Source organism: Anomaloglossus baeobatrachus, chromosome 4, assembly GCF_048569485.1.
Source record: "Anomaloglossus baeobatrachus isolate aAnoBae1 chromosome 4, aAnoBae1.hap1, whole genome shotgun sequence".
Classification (NCBI taxonomy): Eukaryota; Metazoa; Chordata; class Amphibia; order Anura; family Aromobatidae; genus Anomaloglossus; species Anomaloglossus baeobatrachus.
Window position 1 is genome coordinate 34,494,325 of NC_134356.1, and position 20,197 is coordinate 34,514,521.

The 20,197-nt window shown below is 48.1% G+C and overlaps 1 protein-coding gene across 1 annotated transcript in view; it reads right to left on the bottom strand.

Annotated features, from left to right (window-relative positions):
* The window catches only part of EFCAB6 (EF-hand calcium binding domain 6), a 182,817-nt gene that overhangs the window by 134,699 nt on the left and 27,921 nt on the right, over positions 1–20,197 (bottom strand). Inside the window, exons 6-7 of the mRNA XM_075343359.1 lie at positions 12,987–13,123; positions 7,537–7,655 (exon numbers count right to left, since the gene is read on the bottom strand). Coding sequence (XP_075199474.1) covers positions 7,537–7,655; positions 12,987–13,123 — 256 coding nt within the window. The remainder of the gene's footprint in view (positions 1–7,536; positions 7,656–12,986; positions 13,124–20,197) is intronic.

Sequence of the window (20,197 nt, forward strand, 5' to 3'; positions counted from 1 at the left end):
CTGTCCCCAGCATCAGCCTCTCTGTCCCCAGCATCAGCCTCTCTGTCCCCAGCATCAGCCTCTCTGTCCCCAGCATCAGCCTCTCTGTCCCCAGCATCAGCCTCTCTGTCCCCAGCATCAGCCTCTCTGTCCCCAGCATCAGCCTCTCTGTCCCCAGCATCAGCCTCTCTGTCCCCAGCATCAGCCTCTCTGTCCCCAGCATCAGCCTCTCTGTCCCCAGCATCAGCCTCTCTCATCCCAGCATCAGCCTCTCTCATCCCAGCATCAGCCTCTCTCATCCCAGCATCAGCCTCTCTCATCCCAGCATCAGCCTCTCTCATCCCAGCATCAGCCTCTCTGTCCCCAGCATCAGCCTCTCCATCCCAGCCTTCCCCAGGATCAGCCTCTCTCCTCCCAGCCTCCTCCAGCACGCCATGCTCCTCTGCCGACACTCACACACCCGGTCGCATACACTCACGCACACACACATTGACGATATTGCACATACGCGCTCATACTCACAACATCCGGAGATACCACATGCTTCTGGCCATGTGATCCTCCGGCAGGTCCTGGAAGGTCACAACAGCACAGTATCGAGGCCGAGAAGCAAGCGATATCGCCGGATGCTGTGAGTGTGTGGATGCGATGTGTGTGTGAGGTGTTTGTGAGAGTGAGTGTGATCTGATGTGTGTGTATGTGTATGTGTGTGTGCTGTTATGTGTGTGCGTGTGGATCTTCCGCCGCTGCAGGACCTTGATGTGCTGGTAACTATGCTAGGATGGTTACCAGCGCATCACGTCCCCCACTCGCACGGGAGCCCACACCAGCATACGGCGGCAAGGCTAGCAATGCGAGGGTAAGTGTCGGCTGGGTTGGCGGCGTACGCTGATGTGAGCTCCCGTGGGGGGGGGGGGGTTGTACAGTACTCACCTGGGAGCCGTGACCGTGTCAGTTCGGGGAATGCGCGGGGGGGAAGGGGTGGGGGCAGAGCTAACGTCCATTGCGTGAGGGGGGCGGGGCGTGGCGTGGCCGAGTTGCCAATGCCTGCAGGGTGCCGGGGCGAGAGGCCAATCTGTGGGGGGGGGGGCGGAGCCTGGGCGAGCGGCTGGACAATCCGTGTGGGGGCGCAGCCTGGGCGAGCGGCCAATCGGTGTGGGGGGGCGGGGCCATGGCGAGCCCAGCGGCCAATCAGCTTTGTGTCACCGTAAGGACACAATGTCACCGGAAGGACACAATTTTGAAGCATGACAGACAGACAGACAGACAGAATAAGGCAATTATATATATAGATTAGAAAAGAGTTTTCAAGCAATGTGCGTGTTCTATTGTCTAACAGCGGTGGTCGGTCTCCAAGGCAACGAACTGTAAAACAAAAGAAAAATGTTAATATCTCAAGAATGGCTGAAAATTTTAAGAAGCAGTAAATTGCAAAATTGATTGTTTTTACAAGTACTATCCGACAAATACCCATTTATGAAGATGGAAATATCCCTTTAAGGCACTTCGTAGCTGGATATCAACCCTGAATGCCTCAATCATGGTCCTAATAGGGGTTGTCACAAAGATCTGACTGATTTTTGTTATCGGAATGGGTCCGAATGTCTGTGCTGATGAATTTAATACTATATTTTCATAGGGACAGCTTCACTTCACACAATCATAGAAGTAAAGAACATATGGACTACTTAGTTAAAAATGAACATAAAAGAAACATCAAAAATATGTAATAACAATACAACAGATACTATCCGGTGGTATACAGGACTAATGCCACCCAATGAGCCATACCGTTGAGATGTCAGTCGCTTCCCATTATAAAAAAGGGGACAGGTACGCTTTAAAGGGAACCCGTCACCATTTTTTTCACTATTAAGCTAAAAGTGTCACCTTCTGCAGCTCCTGGGCTGCATTCTATGAAGGTGCACCTTGTCTCCGGACCCCCCTTCCAGACCCCAAACTAACTTTATAAAAAAGAGAATTTTGTTTACTTACCGTAAATTCTTTTTCTTATAGTTCCGACATGGGAGACCCAAACCATGGGTGTATAGCTTCTGCCTCCGGAGGACACACAAAGTACTACACTAAAAGTGTAGCTCCTCCCTCCGAGCATATACACTCCCCGGATGACAAATCCAACCAGTTTAGTGCCAAAGCTGAAGGAGGACATCCACCCATAAGTAGAGATAGAGTAAAAACCCGGAATAACCGGAACTTCTGTCTACAACAACAGCCGGTGAAAACACACGGAACAAGAAAGCTGCCAACAGGCAACAGGGAGGGTGCTGGGTCTCCCATGTCGGAACTATAAGAAAAAGAATTTACGGTAAGTAAACAAAATTCTCTTTTTCTTTATCGTTCCTTATGGGAGACCCAAACCATGGGACGTCTCAAAGCAGTCCATGGGTGGGAATAAACAGAAACTGAGAAGTAGGCGAAACCTAACTTCACAAATGGGCGACAGCCGTCCGAAGGATGCGTCTGCCCAAGCTCGCATCTGCCGAAGCATGAGCATGCACTTGGTAGTGCTTCGAAAAGGTGTGCAGACTAGACCAAGTGGCAGCCTGACAGACCTGCTGAGCCGTAGCCCAAGAGGCACCGACAGCTCTGGTCGAGTGCGCCTTAATCCCCGGCGGGGGAGGCATCTGAGAACATTGGTAGGCATCGGATATGGCCGACCTAATCCAATGAGCTAGGGTCGGTTTAGAAGCCGAGAGACCCTTGCGCTGACGTGTGGTCAGCACAAAAAGAGAGGTGCACCGCCTAAGAAACAGCGGTGCGTGACACATAGATCCGGAGCGTCCGCACCAAATCTAAAGCATGCAGCGCTTTCTCAAAGCGATGCACAGGGGCCGAACAAAGGGAAGACAATGAAATGTCCTGGTTTAAGGTGGAAAGGAGACACCACCTTAGGGAGAAGGCCCGAAGTTGGACGGAGAACCACCTTGTCTTGGTGAAAAAAAACAAAAAGGGTGACTCCGAAGTGAGCATAGTCAAATAAGAGACTCTCCTGAGAGAAATTATGGCCACCAGAAAGACCACTTTCTGTGAAAGACTAAACAACGAAACTTCCCTAAGAGGCTCAAAGGGGGGTTTCTGTAAGGCCATGAGGACCAGAGTAAGGTCTCAGGGATCCAGAGACCGCCGGTAAGGCGGAATGATGTGAGATGCGCCCTGCATGAAGGTGCGCACCTGGGCCAGTCGGGCGATACGCCGCTGGAACAACGCTGACAGAGCCGAGACCTGTCCCTTGAGGGAATGAGGGACAGACCTAGCTGCAGGCCGGACTGTAGAAAGGACAGGATGGTCGGCAAGGAAAAAAACGGCCAAGATGCATGGCCGGAAGAACGACACCAGGACAGGAAAATTCTCCAAGTCCTGAGGTAAATCCTGGCCGAGGAAGACTTCCGAGCCTGAGTCATAGTGAAGATGACCTCGGAAGGAATGCCTGAAGCCGTAAGGATTCAGGGCTCAAGAGCCACGCCGTCAATCTGAGAGCCGCAGAATTGTTGTGGAAAACGGACCCTCTGAGAGAACGTCTGGCCGGTCCGGGAGATGCCACAGCACCTCTACGAACCGACGGAGCAGGTCTGGGAACCAAGCTCGCCTGGGCCTGGGGCGATGAGTACGACCCGACGGCCCTCCATTTTGATCTTGCGCAGGACTCTGGGCAAGAGAGCTAGAGGGGGAAACACGTAGGCCAGACGGAACTGGGACCAATCTGGAACCAGCGCGTCCGCTACCAAGGCCTGAGGATCGTGGGAGCGAGCCACGTAAACCGGGACCTTGTTGTTGTGCCGGGATGCCATTAGATCCACTTCCGGAGTGCCCCACCTGCTAAATTGACCAGAACACTGCCGGATGCAGGGCTCACTCGCCGCTGTCCACGGTTTGACGGCTGAGATAATCTGCCTCCCAGTTTTCTGCGCCTGGGATGTGGACTGCGGATATGGTGGACTTGGAGTCCTCCGTCCACTGAAGGATATGTTGAACTTCCAACATTGCTAGGCGGCTGCGAGTCCTAGGACTACAGCCCTGATTTCTAGCACATTGATCGAGAGGGCTGATTCGGACGGAGTCCAAGTGCCCTGTGCTCGGTGGTGGAGAAACACTGCTCCCCAGCCGGATAGACTGGCAACCGTGGTGAGAATCACCCATGACGGGGCCAGAAAGGAGCGTCCCTGGTACAGAGAGAGGGGCCGAAGCCACCACTTAAAGAGAGCTCCTGGTCTGTGGCGACAGAGCCACCAGCCTGTGCAAGGAAGAAGTCCCTTTTTTGCCCCAACAGCGGAAAATGTCCAGCTGCAGGGGACGCAGATGGAACTGGCAAGGGGAACCGCTTCTATCGACGCCACCATCTGACCCAGCACCTGCATGAGGTGCCTGATGGAATGACGGCGGAGCCTCAGCAGAGAGCGAACCGCCAGATGAAGGGACTGCTGTTTGACTAAGGGCAGCTTCACAAGTGCCAGCAGAGTCTCGATGACCTCCTGAACACAAAGCATTGAACTGGTTGGATTTGTCATCCGGGGAGTGTATATGCTCGGAGGGAGGAGCTACACTTTTAGTGTAGTACTTTGTGTGTCCTCCGGAGGCAGAAGCTATACACCCATGGTTTGGGTCTCCCATAAGGAACGATAAAGAAACATGACCGTTAGGCATGCTAATGACCTGTGTGGCTCGGATGGGCGGGCTCATTTTCGGCTCCTGTCCCCCCCCTCCTGCTGCTGTTCGCCGTCCTCCTTTCTTGATTGACAAGATGACGCCTCCATCATCCTCGTTGCTCTTTCAAATTTCGCGCCTGTGCACCAGGGATAATATTAAACCCCAAGATACCAGGGATAATATTAGACCCCTGGGCACCAGGGATAATATTAGACCCCTAGACACCAGGGATAATATTAAACCCCAAGATACTAGGGATAATATTAAACCCCTAGACATCAGGGATGCGAGATTATGGTCGGCGCTGTGCAAGATCTCACCAGCGTCATCCTCGTACCCGACCTAATCCTTGCTCCTGCGAGTGCACAGTGCAAACTTAAATATTAACGTGATATGGTATATATGAATAAGATATGGTACAATGCCTTTAAATATGAAAAATTATATTATAATACATATATAATACTGAAATGTGCTAATCTATATAGGGAATTATACCTTCTAGGTGGTCAAAAATGATACAGGCGTGCCGCTATACCCCGACGCGCGTTTCAGCGATCCTTTCCTCAGAGGGTGCTCAACGAGGATGATGACTGAGGTGTCACCACGTCAATCAAGAAAGGAGGACGGCGATCAGCGGCAGGAGGGGGGACAGGAGCCGAAAAACAGGACGCCCATCTGAGCCACACAGGTCATTAGCATACGTAGTGGTCAGATTTTATAAAGTTATTTCTGGGGTCTGTAAAGGAAGACAGGGCACAAGGTGCACCTTCATAGAATACAGCCCAGGAGCTGCAGAAGGGGACACTTTTAGTTTAATAGTGAAAAAACTGGTGACAGGTTCCCTTTAACAAAATCGACCAAAACAAATCTAATGTAACAAAGGCAACAAATACAATAATAAAAGTAGAAGAAAAAAACACAAGTACTAAAAACACGCAAAATACATTTCTACAGCACTCACTTTATCATTGGAGACGTTGATTCCATGAAAACAATGAAAGGAGGAGAAAAAAAAAAAAAAATGAGTAGAATGCAGAAAGTGTTAGGTTTCAGATATTTGGCGAATGTAGGATTTTAAAGGGGATGTCCACTACTTTTATATTGATGGCCTATCCTTAGGATAGGTCATCAATGTCTGATCGGCCAGGATCCAACACCTGGTACTGCTGCCAATCAGCTGTTCTCAGTCCCGGAGGCGGCAGCAGGCAGCTGGAAATGCTCAGCTCCGGCACTGCTCCGTCTTCTGATAGCGGTCGCGGCCGAGTACTGCACATCCGCCTCCCATTCAGATCAATAGGAGGTGGATGTGCAGAGTCCAGTATCAGAAGGAGATGCGCCGGAGCTGAGCATTTCTGACTACCTGCTGCCGCCGCCGGGACTGGAAACAGCTGATCGGCAGGGCTGCGGGGTGTCAGACCCCGGCTGATCAGACATTGATGACCTATCCTAAAGATAGGCCATCAATGTAAAAATAGTGGACAACCCCTTTAAGTCCCTAACAATAGGCCCTGTATGAAAAGGGGGCTGGTGTAGCTTGTGAAAAGCACATTTAGCCTGCCCCATTCATTCACAACTCTGATCACATGGGCTGTGAGAGGGAAAGGGGATAATGTGACTATTGAAATGAGAAGCCAGCCACCCCCCTTCTAAAAATGGGCTGCATCGAGAAAAGGGGGCTGGTTTAGCTCAGATCGTGAGTGCGGTTCCGTGGATCCAGAAAAAAACCTGCTGGGACTTAGCTCCAACGTTGGTCATATCTTACCAATTCGGAACTGGTTTCGGGCACTGGGGTGACACATTTTTGTCCAAATCTGCACTATAAAGTGTGGATGTGGTAGGACATCTTACATCTAGAAGAAGCAAGTTAAAAGGAGCGGTCCTAAGATTGAATAATAATGACTACCTTCTTTCAGAAACAGCGCCACACTTGCTCACAGGTTGTGTGTGGTACTGTAGCTCAGCCCCAATTCACTTTATAAGAGCATAACTGCAATACGAGCCATTTGGTTATTTTTCGAATCTTGGACGATCCATTAAACAAAGCATCAAGTGACCATGAGATGAACTGATTCCTTTAAGGCTAGTTTCACACTTGCGTTGAACGGCATCCGTTGCATTGCGTTGTGTAACGGATGCAACGGATCGTACAAAACAACAGAATTTGCTTTTTTTTTTTTCACCGCCAGGTGATCAGCTGATTGTTCGGCCGCCGAGAATGTGTGCGGGGGGGCGGAGTGCGGGGTGGGTGGAGCCGAGCGGGGCCATGGCGCTGAGGACGTCAGTGCCAGGGACTGCATGGCTGGGGACAGGTGTGTGTGTGCGTGCGTGTGTGTCTGTGTGTGTGCATGTGTACACAGGGTGAAGTGCGGGAGGGGGCGGAGCCGAGCGGGGAAGTGTCGGGCTCCCTGCACACGTAGCCAGGGTAAATATCGGGTAACTAAGCAAAGCACTTTGCTTGGTTACCCGATATTTACCTTGGTTACCAGCGTACACCGCCTAGCGCTGGCTCCTTGCACACGTAGCAAGGGTAAATATTGGGTAACTAAGCAAAGCGCTTTGCTTAGTAACCCGATGGGTACCCTGGGTACATGTGCAGGGAGCCAGAGAGAGCATGCACAGAGAAATCCTAAGGATTCCGCTGCTCAAAAAAACATTACATGCTGCGTTCCTTCCGCCCGGCGGAAGCAACGCTGCGTCGGCCAGCGGAAGCAACGCAGGTACTTCTGTCACAATCCGTCATCTGTCATCCATACAAGTCTATGGAAAACAGCGGAATCCGTTAACAGATTCCGTTGTTTTCCAAAAGGACGGATTGCGACAGAAGGTAATTAACGCAAGTGTGAAACTAGCCTAAGACAAAGGCTCTTCCACCTCCGGACTCCTTCTTACCTTGTGCAACACTCTCCGGCCCGGGTCTGTTCTGCTGCTCCACATTGACACCGAGATTTCTCAGCAGCTCCTTGTAGTCCAGGCTGTGCTTCTTACCGATACAGTACCGGTTCCAAAACCTGGAGAAACACAACTAGACGTTATAATAGCGGCTCGTAAGCCAATACCGGGGCGTCATCAGCCGTGATGGTGTCTATGGGGGAAGCGAGCCCACATACAGCCTGCCATAGTTGCCCGAGCACCGCGACTCCCCGATCGCACGCTCGCCCATCCCTAGTAATGAGTAGAGATGCGTGAATACGAAATATTCAAGTTTGGATTATACGTACCTAATACCTAGTATTATTCGGCATTCATCACGGATAATGAACCTAATGCAAGTCACTGCGGAACCAGAGCAGTTATCTTGAAGATTTCCCAAAAAAATGCTCGGGTTCCCCATTGACTTTCATTAGGTTCATTATTCATGATGAATGCCGGAATAATACTGGGTACGTATAATCCAAACCCAAATATATAGTATTCACTCATCAGTAGTTACGAGTACCGAGCACCTGAGCATGGTAGTGCCCGCTCATCACTAGTTACGAGTACCGAGCACCTGAGCATGGTAGTGCCCGCTCATCACTAGTTACGAGTACTGAGCACCTGAGCATGGTAGTGCCCGCTCATCACTAGTTACGAGTACTGAGCACCTGAGCATGGTAGTGCCCGCTCATCACTTGTTACGAGTACCGAGCACCCGAGCATGGTAGTGCCCGCTCATCACTAGTTACAAGTACAGAGCACCCGAGCATGGTAGTGCCCGCTCATCACTAGTTACCAGTACTGAGCACCTGAGCATGGTAGTGCCCGCTCATCACTAGTTACCAGTACTGAGCACCTGAGCATGGTAGTGCCCGCTCATCACTAGTTACCAGTACTGAGCACCTGAGCATGGTAGTGCCCGCTCATCACTAGTTACGAGTACTGAGCACCTGAGCATGGTAGTGCCCGCTCATCACTAGTTACGAGTACTGAGCACCTGAGCATGGTAGTGCTCGCTCATCACTAGTTACGAGTACTGGGCACCTGAGCATGGTAGTGCCCGCTCATCACTAGTTACGAGTACTGAGCACCTGAGCATGGTAGTGCCCGCTCATCACTAGTTACGAGTACTGAGCACCTGAGCATGGTAGTGCCCGCTCATCACTAGTTACCAGTACCGAGCACCCGAGCATGGTAGTGCCCGCTCATCACTAGTTACGAGCACAGAGCATCTGAGCATGGTAGTGCCCTCTCATCACTAGTTACAAGTACTGAGTATGGTAGTGCCCGCTCATCACTAGTTACCAGTACTGAGTATGGTAGTGCCCGCTCATCACTAGTTACCAGTACTGAGTATGGTAGTGCCCGCTCATCACTAGTTACCAGTACTGAGTATGGTAGTGCCCGCTCATCACTAGTTACCAGTACCGAGCACCCGAGCATGGTAGTGCCCGCTCATCACTAGTTACCAGTACCGAGCACCCGAGCATGGTAGTGCCCGCTCATCACTAGTTACCAGTACCGAGCACCCGAGCATGGTTCAGATTTGAGCAATGGGCCTATAAGAACAGTGATGCCCTGACAACGATGGTGGATAGCACATGCATTACCTAAAGTCCAGTTCTGCTATTAAGAAAATAGACTTTATCTATCTCCTATGTTGGGATTTTGTTCCTTCCTTTCAGCTCAGATTATTTTTCCACTTCACCAGATATTTCCTTTAATGTCTCATCTTTCTTTCCTCCCTATATTTCCATACATTAGAATCTTATTTTTTAATTTTATCGCCCCACATGCAAGCGTTTCTTTATTACGGGCATGAAAAGTTACGGCGCCGGCGCTGCTCGCTGCTCGTTTTGTTCCTGCGTGCACTGGTATGTATCGTAGCAGCACTGCTCAGGGGAACGGTATGGCGGAGCAATGAACTGTCCTCCCTCTCCGCGTTCTTCCCGCTACTACCACCACCATCATCCGTCCTCCGCATTCTCTTTTTAAAACCCTTTGTAGTTTTAATTGAAAACCGTGCGGGCGTTTTACAATTTACTGCTTATGTGATTCTGGAATGGATACAAATTCAATTTAAGGATCTGAGCGGTTTCTTTTCTTTTTTTTTTTTTTTTTAAGATTGCGGTGAAAAACGCTGGGTTTAGTGCGAAATAAAAAACACCGCGCTGGGTTATTGCCTTCCTAATTTCAGAACGCCGGCGGGATTTTGGCCGAGGAACAGGGAGCTCCGCGTCAGACACCGGGTAGTCTTTTTTTTTAGCTGAATTAACCTGCACCACTCGGGGTGGGTAGAGGCGCCGTACAGACGAGGGGCCTTCTGAGAGGTGGCGTGGACGGGGTCCGGTCCCAATAACGGACGACTTTAGTATTAACGTCGTTTCATCCGGGCGTAACTTTCGGCTCTGGAGCTGAAGGTAGAGGCGGCGCGGGATATAAACCCCTGCCGTCGTCCAAGTGATGATCTGTGAAATATCTCAGCGCTTCGCCTGAACTTAAGAGCGGCAGATGTGTTTTTATTTCCACTTAGTATGCGGGTTTATTAATGGCGTCGCTAAGAGAAAAAGCGTTTTATTACACAAAAGGGGTTTGGGCCATTTTTTTTTTTTGCAAACTAAAACAAGGGAAATATGTTGGATGGGGGATATACATACACTTGAGGTAACGGAGGGCACGCTTCCTCGGCCAGGACCCCAAAGAGTTTTTCTATAGAAATCTATAAGAAGTGCTGTGTCAGCACTTTCTAGCGTTTTTTGGAGTGGTACCATTGCAAAAACACCCCCCCAAAAAAAAAAAAACATGGTCTGAACATACCGTTAAGTTGTGTTATTAGGAAATTTTTGGGGGATGGGTTCACTTTGAAAAACCAAACCCAAAACTTGCTGGTCATCTGTTCAGGCTTCGGTTTTTTCCTCCGCTCAGTATGTGGAAAAGAAAAAATAAAAAGCATGGTGGGAAAAAAAAAAAAAAAAAGAAAGTGCATGTTACTACTTGGAATCGGCTCCTGGTGGAGAATGTTCCACACTTGGCACTGTCCAATCAGAAAGCTGCAAAAACCAAAAAAAAAATTGAAAAAAAAAAAAACTCTTCAAAACCGGTTCAGGAAATAAAAAAACTCCAAAAAAAAAAAAAAGCGTTTCTGCAAGTGGCTTTGACTAAAAAAAAAAAAAAAATCTTTTTGGGACCATCTCCAAAAGTGACTTCAACAAAAAAAAAAAAAAAACACATTTTTTTTTTTGGCCAGTTCCAAAAAATTGCCACAAGTTTCCGGATGTAATCTCCATTCCTTCGTTTTTAGACTCCAGGATATGTAGTTTGCAGCACTTCCTTCCCTCTACAACTCTGACATGTTCTCTCCTCTCCTTCTTGGATCCCCTCCATCTTTTCGCTTACTCTGATATTCGGTAGTATATCTTATATGATCTACCTTCCTTGATAACTTGGATGCTTTCCCCCCTCTCTACACTCTGAACTTCCATGTATAAACCATCTCTCCCTTCATCTACAACTCTGCTATGTATTCTTATTTCTCTCTCTTGTCCCCTACATCTTTTCGCTTACTCTGATATACAGTAGTACATCCAATGTGATCTACCTTCCATGATAACTTGGATACTTTCCCCCTCTCTACACTCTGAATGTCTATGTATAGCCATTTCTCCCTTCCTGTTGCAATCTCCAACACTGAGAGGAGAGATGGGTAGAACACATTGAGTCGATAAAAGTCAGGGACAGTTTGCTGTTGAATCTGTGTAAGAAGCAGCAGGATAGCGGGCTATGTACCAAAGTTACACAGGCTCCGCAGCAAATTGTTCAGAATTCTATTTAGAAAGTTGCTCATCTTTCGATGTAGAAAGCAGGCAAACAAAGCAAACTTATCAGCAGAGTGAACCGATAAAAGTCAGGGACAATTTGCTGTTGAATCTGTGTGTCTGTGTCAGAAGCAGCAGGATAGTCTGCTATGTATCAAAGTTGCACAGTTTGTTTGCTTTCTACATAGAAAGAAGAGCAACGTTTATCGGCAGAGTGAGCTGATAAAAGTTAGGAACAGTTTCCTGTTGAATCTGTGTCCGAAGCAGCAGGATAGCCGGCTATGTACCAAAGTTGCCTAGGCTCCGCATCACATTTTTATGAATCCTGTTTAGAAAGTTGCTCATGTTTCTATGTAGAAAGCAAACAAACAAAATAAACTAAATCAGCAGAGTGAGCCGATAAAAGTAAGGGACAATTTGCTGTTGAATTGGTGTCTGAAGCAGCAGAATAGCCGGCTGTGTACCAAAGTTGCACAGGCTCTGCAGCAAATTTTTATGAATTCTATTTAGAAAGTTGCTCTTCTTTCTATGTAGAAAGCAAACAAACTTATCGGCAGAGTGAGCCGATAAAAGTTAGGAACAGTTTCCTGTTGAATCTGTGTCCGAAGCAGCAGCATAGCTGGCTATGTACAAAAGTAGTATATCCTATGCAATCCCCCTTCCATGATAACTTGGATACTTTCCCCCTCTGTACACTCTGAACTTCCATCGATAACCATCTCTCCCTCCCTGTTGCAATCTCCAACACTGAGAGGAAGGATGGGAAGAACAGAGTGAGCCGATAAAAGTCAGGAACAGTTTCCTGCTAAATCTGTGTCCGAAGCAGCAGGATAATCGGCTATGTAATAATATTGCACAGGCTCCACATCACGTTTTTATGAATTCTATTTAGAAAGTTGCTCATCTTTCTATGTAGAAAGCAAACAAAACAAAACAAATAATTTCAGCCCGTGAACCAAATCTTATATTTCTTTGCATGATTGGAAATTTGTTCTGTATTAGACTAGCGTTGGTGTGAATCCATTCACACAATCCAATCCATCAACCATGACAGAATCTCTGGCCATAAGCTGAAAGAAACATGTGACCTCTTGGCATCCGTTGACATCCGTGACTCTTATTTTGATTAGTCGGCCTGGCGCGACATCATCATGTGAAGTCTTTCCAGGCCGGCTAATCAAAAGAAGCACAGCGGATGCCATCAGGTAAGAGATGGTACCATTGGCCATAGATTACTGTCGTGACCAATCACTAGGATTAATGGGGTATTCCAGTAAGAAGTCATTATCACTTGTCTCCAGGAAGGGTGATGGCTTGTGCATCTGTTGGATGCCCGCCGATTTCTAGAAAAGAACACTTTTGGCCCCTATGTGAATAGAGCGGTAATGCGCATGCTGAACTTCCGCTCTTTCCCTTCACTATGGGATAGCAATAGTCCAGTGCAGAATATATGGCGTGCTGCCAAGCATACACACTACCGCTCCATTCATATGGAGGACAACAGTGCTCCGTTTTGGAAACTGGTCCCACTTCACCAGAAGTGATCACCCATTTCCTTTTTGTATCACTAGTGGTCGCAAATTCCATCTCTTGCCCCATCCCGCTTACTTCTCATACTCGGCGGCTTTCATCTTGAAGCAATAATTTTCCAGGACGCGTCGGAGTTCGTGTTTCTGGATCTGTCCGTTCTGATTGTAATCGAAGAGCCGGCAGGAGCGGACAATGTTTTTCAGATTGTTGGATATCTGTTGGTGTCAAAACATCGGAATTCAGTCCATCACCATAAAAAGAATATTCGTAACGAGCCTCATCTCTAAAATGTATCTATGACAAGAAAGATACCCCCAGCCCATAGAGGGCGCTATTACAGGAGTTATAATAACAGCTGGGACCTAACAAGAGAGACAAAAGTAGCTTCTAATTGTCGATTTGGACATTGACTTTCATGGTAACAACCTATAGGTGGTTCCTTTCTTCTGGAGGAGACTTAATTTGCATTTTTTTCGCAAGGAACATAGACTCAAAAAGACTCCCGATACCATCTGAGTCTCCACAAATAGAACAAGGACCTTCCAAGGATGTATGGAAACCCTCAGGGTTACCACTACACTGCCCCCGATTATACCACCACACTGGTGACTGTCGAAGACTAGAAGATTGTCTTCCAGATGTTGTCTACAATATCACAAGGATGTGTGAAACAAAATTTCGCCTTAGGAGCCTCACTAGCCTTATCAATCTAATGACTGTGCCCCAGTGCTAGCCATAGTTGCCAATTTCAAGGCACTATGCCCAACCGTAACCAACATACAACCCTAGTTGAAAAGCCAAAGCCATCGTGTCCCCTAGAGCAACCATAATGCCACTACTATCTGCCACTGTGCCCCGGGGCTAGTCCCAAGTCCCCTAATAGTTACATTGCCCCTGGTAACAGTCATTGTGTCCTTGTGGTAGTCCTAGTGACATCCACTGTGGTCATCTGCTAACCATAGTTAACCATAGTTCGTCAGCAACAGCCGGTGTCTCCCAGTGCTAACTAGCCACAGCCCCCAATAACAGCCACTGTGTCCTGAAGATAGCCACAGCCCCCTATAACAGCCACTGTGTCCTGAAGATAGCCACAGCCCCCTATAACAGCCACTGTGTCCTGAAGATAGCCACAGCCCCCTCTAACAGCCACTGTGTCCTGAAGATAGCCACAGCGCCCAATAACAGCCATTGCCTCCCAGTGCTAGCCATAGTCCCCCAATAATAGCATTTGTCTCCCAGTGCTAGCCATATTCCCCCAATAAACAGCCATTGTCCCCCAGTGCAAACTATAACCCCCATAACAGTCACTGTACCCCGGAGCTAGCCATAGTCTTCAATAACAGCCATTATCTCTTAGAGCTAGCCATAGTCCCTAATAACAGTCATACTCCCCAATAACAGCCATTGTCTACCAGTGCTAGCTATTGTACCCCCAATAACAGCCAATGTTCCCCAGTGCTAGCCAGAGTCCCCAATGACAGGCACTGTGACCCAGTCCTAGCCATAGTCCCCCAATAACAGCCATTATCTCTCAGAGCTAGCAATAGGACCCCAATAATAACCATGGTGTCCCAGTGTTTGCTCTAGTCCCCAATAACCGTCATAGTCTCCAAATGCTAGCCATAATCTCCCAATAACAGCTATTGTCCCCCCAGTGCTAGCCATAGTCTTCCAATAGCAGCCATATTCCCCAATAACAGCCATTGTCACCCGTGCCAGCCATACTCCCAAATAACAGACATTTCTCCCAGTGCTACCCATAGTCCCCCAATAACAGCCATTGTTCACCAGTGCTACTCCTAGTCCATAGCCCCCAAATAACAGTCATTGTCTCCCAGTTCTAGCCATAGCCTCCAAATAACAGTCATGGTCTCCCAGGGCTAGCCATAGTCCCCAACATCAATCAATATTGCCCAGTGCTAGCCATAATTCACCAATAACAGCCATTGTCCCCCAGTGCTAGCCGTAGCCCCCATAACAGCCATTGTGCTCAAATACTACCCATAGTGCCCAATTACAGTCATTGTCCGCCAGTGCTAGCCATAGCCCCAATAACAGTAACCATGTCCCTAGTCCCAGTTGCCGTCTCCTTGTGTTAGCCATAGTCCCCAATTGCAGCCAATATACCCTAGTGGGCATCATGTCCTGCGACAACAGGACTACTCTATTGAATTTTGAAGCCATATTGCACCCCATCATCTCACCAGTGTGACCCCTCTCCGAGGTTAAAAAGAAAAGCTATAAAGTGATCCTGGCCAGGACTAACTCCTCCAAAAACATTGGTAAAGCTTTGACCCTCTGCTCTGTTAACCACTAACCAAACTCCTTGTCCTTTGATTGACTTTGAGCGTCGCCCACCACCTCTCCCGGTTTACGGCCCCGTTACGGGCTCCCGGCACGCCTCCCCACTTCCAACATTTACATAGCAATATGCTTCATTATCATCAAGGCGGAAAAACAAATCGCTCCCCCGAGGGTCCGTCTTATCGACATCTTCTCCCGGTGAAACCTTCGCGAGTCGTTAGGTCAGTGGTCATCTTCTCCTACGTGAGTGCACGGGTCAACCACGAGCTGTACGAGTCACTTTATGGGCCATTGTTTTATCGTTTTTTGTTTTTATTTTTACGTTATTGTCTTGGAATTGTCATTGTAGAAGAAAGACGAAGAAGATGATAAAAAAAAAAAAAAAAAAAAGAAGAAGACACAGATGAGCAGATATCAAGAGACATTCGCTACTAAATGAACTGGAACAGGATAAGTATCTAGACGGTGAGGTTGTGCGTTCTGGCGGTATTTCGGCAGTAGCGCGGTCTAACTTGTCTTTCTCTATTGATTCCATCTGTTTACACTCTACAGAGTATTGGCGCCCTGCTGTGCATATATCCTATTTACCAGCTGGTCGCTTTGGAAGCCGTCCAGGCCCTGGCAGCCTGCCTAGAAAAACAAATGGAGTTTATTACTTTGTTCGTCTTCTGTTTTTAATTAACTGGAGTGTCCAGTATGGCTAGTTGACTTGCATTTACATAAAAATGAATGTGTTTCAGGATGAGGAGGCAATTCCATCCCCTCCCCGAGACCTGGCCTATAGGTGATGTGGCTGAGAATTAGATGATATAATGGGATTAGACCTCAGACCTAGTCCATAGTGATGCATTCCTGTCACAGGGCCCTTAGGTTGGCCCTCAGACTTGAAACCCTGCACTGTCCATTATCTCAGAGGTAGGCTTGATGGTAGCCAGGTCCGAGCCCCCAGAGTGACCCCGACTCCTTCCTGTCCAAGCCCTGATCTTATTCCCCCTCTCCCACTCCCTTGAGTCGGGCACGAAAAACACAATGACAAAACCCAATAAAATGATATGTAAACGCATACACACTGCACTGGAGAGACAATATGTGTACAGGGGAGCAACATAAAAGGGAAGGAAGTAACGCACAACAGGGGAACACTCACACCACTCAGGGGCGCAACATGGATTACCAAAAATAGAATAACCACCAAGACCGGGATCGTTGGAGCTTATGCTGAAGCCATCATCAGCACATACAGGAAGGAGTACACATATCTACTACACAACCGCATGCACACTCAGCTCTGCTATATTAAACACAAAGTTTAATGACACACACACAGCGAAGCTATGACACACATATACAAAGCACAGATAAGAACCCCCCCCCCACACACACACACACACAAGCTGTGACACAAGCACAGGTCAGCTATGACACCCACCACACACAGCACAGCTCAGCACACACAGCTCAGCTATGACATACACACCAAACACAGCCCAGCTACATCATACAGTACACAGCTCATCTATGACATACACATACACACACCTCAGCTACGACACACAAACACAGCCCAGCTACAGCACATACACAACTCAAATATGATAAACACACACAGCTCAGCTACGACACAAATAGCTCACCTATGATAAATACATACACAGCTCAGCTACAACATAAACAACTCACCTATGACACACACAGCTCAGCTACGACACACAAACACAGCAACAGCTATGACAAACACAAACCCAACGTAGCTACAACACATTTAGCTCACCTATGTTATACACACACAGCTCAGCTATGACACACATACAAGCACAGCTACAACATCGACACACAGCTCTGCTACGACACACACATACAACTCAGGCCAACACATACAGCTTAGCTACAATACACTGTATACATTACATTTTTCACAGACATGTGACTGATCTTATCGTCCTTCAGTTAGTCAGGACCTGCGGTATCTGTGCAGCTTTAGTGATGTGCAGGTCCTGAAAAGTTCCTCTCCTGCCCTGCGCCGATCAGACTGATCAGTGTCGGGCTGGAGAAGGAGAGCTTCAATCATACGAAGCTGTCTCTACACTACAAGACGCCTACTTTTTAAAAAAACAAAAACAAAAACAAAAAAACCCTCCAGATTCTGGAGAACAGCGACAATTTCAGCAAGTAAAAATTTCCCCAACAGGGTTTATGGGATTTCTGGACATCCCATCTAGGTCCATATGATTTACGGGGCGTACAGTTACAGGATGCATGCCATGAGTCCACAATGTCAGGATGCTACAGAGTCTATGCACTGATTTGATTAATCCTCTGTGAACCTTTAAGTATATCCAGAATTATCAAATAAATCTCCCATATAAAAAGGGCCAAAGATTCTCAGTAGGGTTTAGGTCCGGTGAGGAAGGGGCCGGGTCATTATGCTTTCATGTTTAAGGCCTTTATTAGCAGCTGAGCAGTGAAGACCCCGATGCCGTGATGGAGCAATGTCCTGCAGAACAATCAAGGTTTTTTTCGAAGATGCTGATTTTTGCTGCACCACAACTGGAAGAAAGGGTCTTCTAAAAACTGGTAATAGGTTTGGGAGTCAATTTTGAGTTTAACGTCAACCCAAAAAGGTCCAGCTTACTCACTTGTAATAATCCCAATTACAAGTACCGAGCACTGGAGCATGGTAGTGCCCGCTCATCACTAGTTACGAGTACTGAGCACCCGAGCATGGTAGTGCCCGCTCATCACTAGTTACAAGTAGCGAGCACCCGAGCATGGTAGTGCCCACTCATCACTAGTTACGAGTACTGAGGACCTGAGAATGGTAGTGCCCGCTCATCACTAGTTACGAGTAGCGAGCACCCGAGCATGGTAGTGCCCACTCATCACTAGTTACAAGTAGTGAGCACCCGAGCATGGTAGTGCCCGCTCATCAGTAGTTACCAGTACTGAGCACCTGAGCATGGTAGTGCCCACTCATCACTAGTTACCAGTACTGAGCACCTGAGCATGGTAGTGCCCGCTCATCACTAGTTACCAGTACTGAGCACCTGAGCATGGTAGTGCCCGCTCATCACTAGTTACCAGTACTGAGCACCCGAGCATGGTAGTGCCCGCTCATCACTAGTTACGAGTACTAAGCACCTGAGCATGGTAGTGCCCACTCATCACTAGTTACCAGTACTGAGCACCCGAGCATGGTAGTGCCCGCTCATCACTAGTTACGAGTACCGAGCATGGTAGTGCCCGCTCATCACTAGTTATGAGTAATGAGCACCTGAGCATGGTAGTGCTCACTCATCACTAGTTACCAGTACTGAGCACCTGAGCATGGTAGTGCCCACTCATCACTAGTTATGAGTAATGAGCACCTGAGCATGGTAGTGCCCGCTCATCACTAGTTACGAGTACTGAGCACCCGAGCATGGTAGTGCCCGCTCATCACTAGTTACAAGTACTGAGCACCCGAGCATGGTAGTGCCCGCTCCTCACTAGTTACGAGTACTGAGCACCCGAGCATGGTAGTGCCCGCTCATCACTAGTTACCAGTACTGAGTACCCGAGCATGGTAGTGCTCGCTCATCACTAGTTACCAGTACCGCGCACCTGAGCATGGTAGTGCCCACTCATCGCTGCCAATAGTTGGTGACCACACCTATATACAAGGAAGAAAAGGCCATATCTCAGGAAGGAAGAGGCGCAGGAAAAAAGAAAAACTGTGCCGGATTCAGGAGAATAGCAGCTTTTGCATCAGCTTTAAAAAAAAAAAAAAAATCTCTGATGTTTATGGCAAGTTACAGATTGTATGAAGTTTTTCTTTCCTCCTTCCCAAAAAAACAAACAAACAAAACAAAAAAAAACAGTAGAGGAACCGTATCAGAATACTCAAAATTTGGATTTGGTCTTCAGTGTGGTTCCGTTGCAGTTTCTTTCCTCATTTCTTACACCTGGATGCTGGGCCTTCTTCTGAAGACAAAATATCCTGCACGGGGGACATGGGAGAACTACTTTCTGGGCGGTTTTTCATGGATTTTCTTCCCTTTTTTCACGTCGAAATATTCCGATGTATGGGGCGAATTGGAAAGTATGAAATTAAGACATTGTAATGCTCGTGGCCAGGTTAAGGGCAGTGAGCTGGATAATGGACGCACTGGACCACAGGGGGATCCCATCTTTAATGGGTGGGATTTAACTAAGCACCCACTGCAAGGTAGCTGCCAGGTACTACTACCAGGGAAGTGACCAGGACTGTGGCAGTTGACCCCCAGGTACAGGCATACTGGATAGGCGGGTACGGACAGGAATTGTGGGTACGGTAGGGACAGACAGGTTTGGGAAGGCAGGTACAGGATGACGGACACAGGGGTAACGGGACCTGACAACTATCTAACAGACTGGTATACTGACTAACTGAATGTGTTGTGCAGGCACCTTCCCCTATGGGAAGCGGCCTTAAATACACAGTGGAAATGGCGCGCTGCTGTGCGCACGTGCGGCTTAGGTGCACTTCCAGGAACCCTGTGTGGCATGTTCAGGGCCCGGGAGGAGAATGAGGCAACAGCACATGTGGATGGCCGGGGAAGGGAGGAGGAGGACGCAACCCGGCCTGGGCGGCAAGTCGGCATTTCTGCAGAGACGCCGGCACTATATACATCTCCTGCAGCTGGAGAAGAAAGGCTCCACTCAGGCCAAGTTCTCATTCCCCAATAGGTCATGTAATTCTATCCAAAAGCAAGACGTCTCCCATAGGCTCAAAAAAAAAAAAAAAAAAAAAAAAAGTGTCGCAAGGATTAGAGCGTGGTGACGAGATCAGTGTTGCCCCATTTTGCAGTATATACGCCCTTACCATGGTAGGATGAACAGACGGATGTATGATTTAGCAGACAGGCATGTAAATAGTTAATAATTACAATTCCGGTATAATATACAAGTCATCGGCGTATACTCCAGACAGAGCCCTCCAGGTTCTCCGGCAGCCGTTCCGTCTGCGC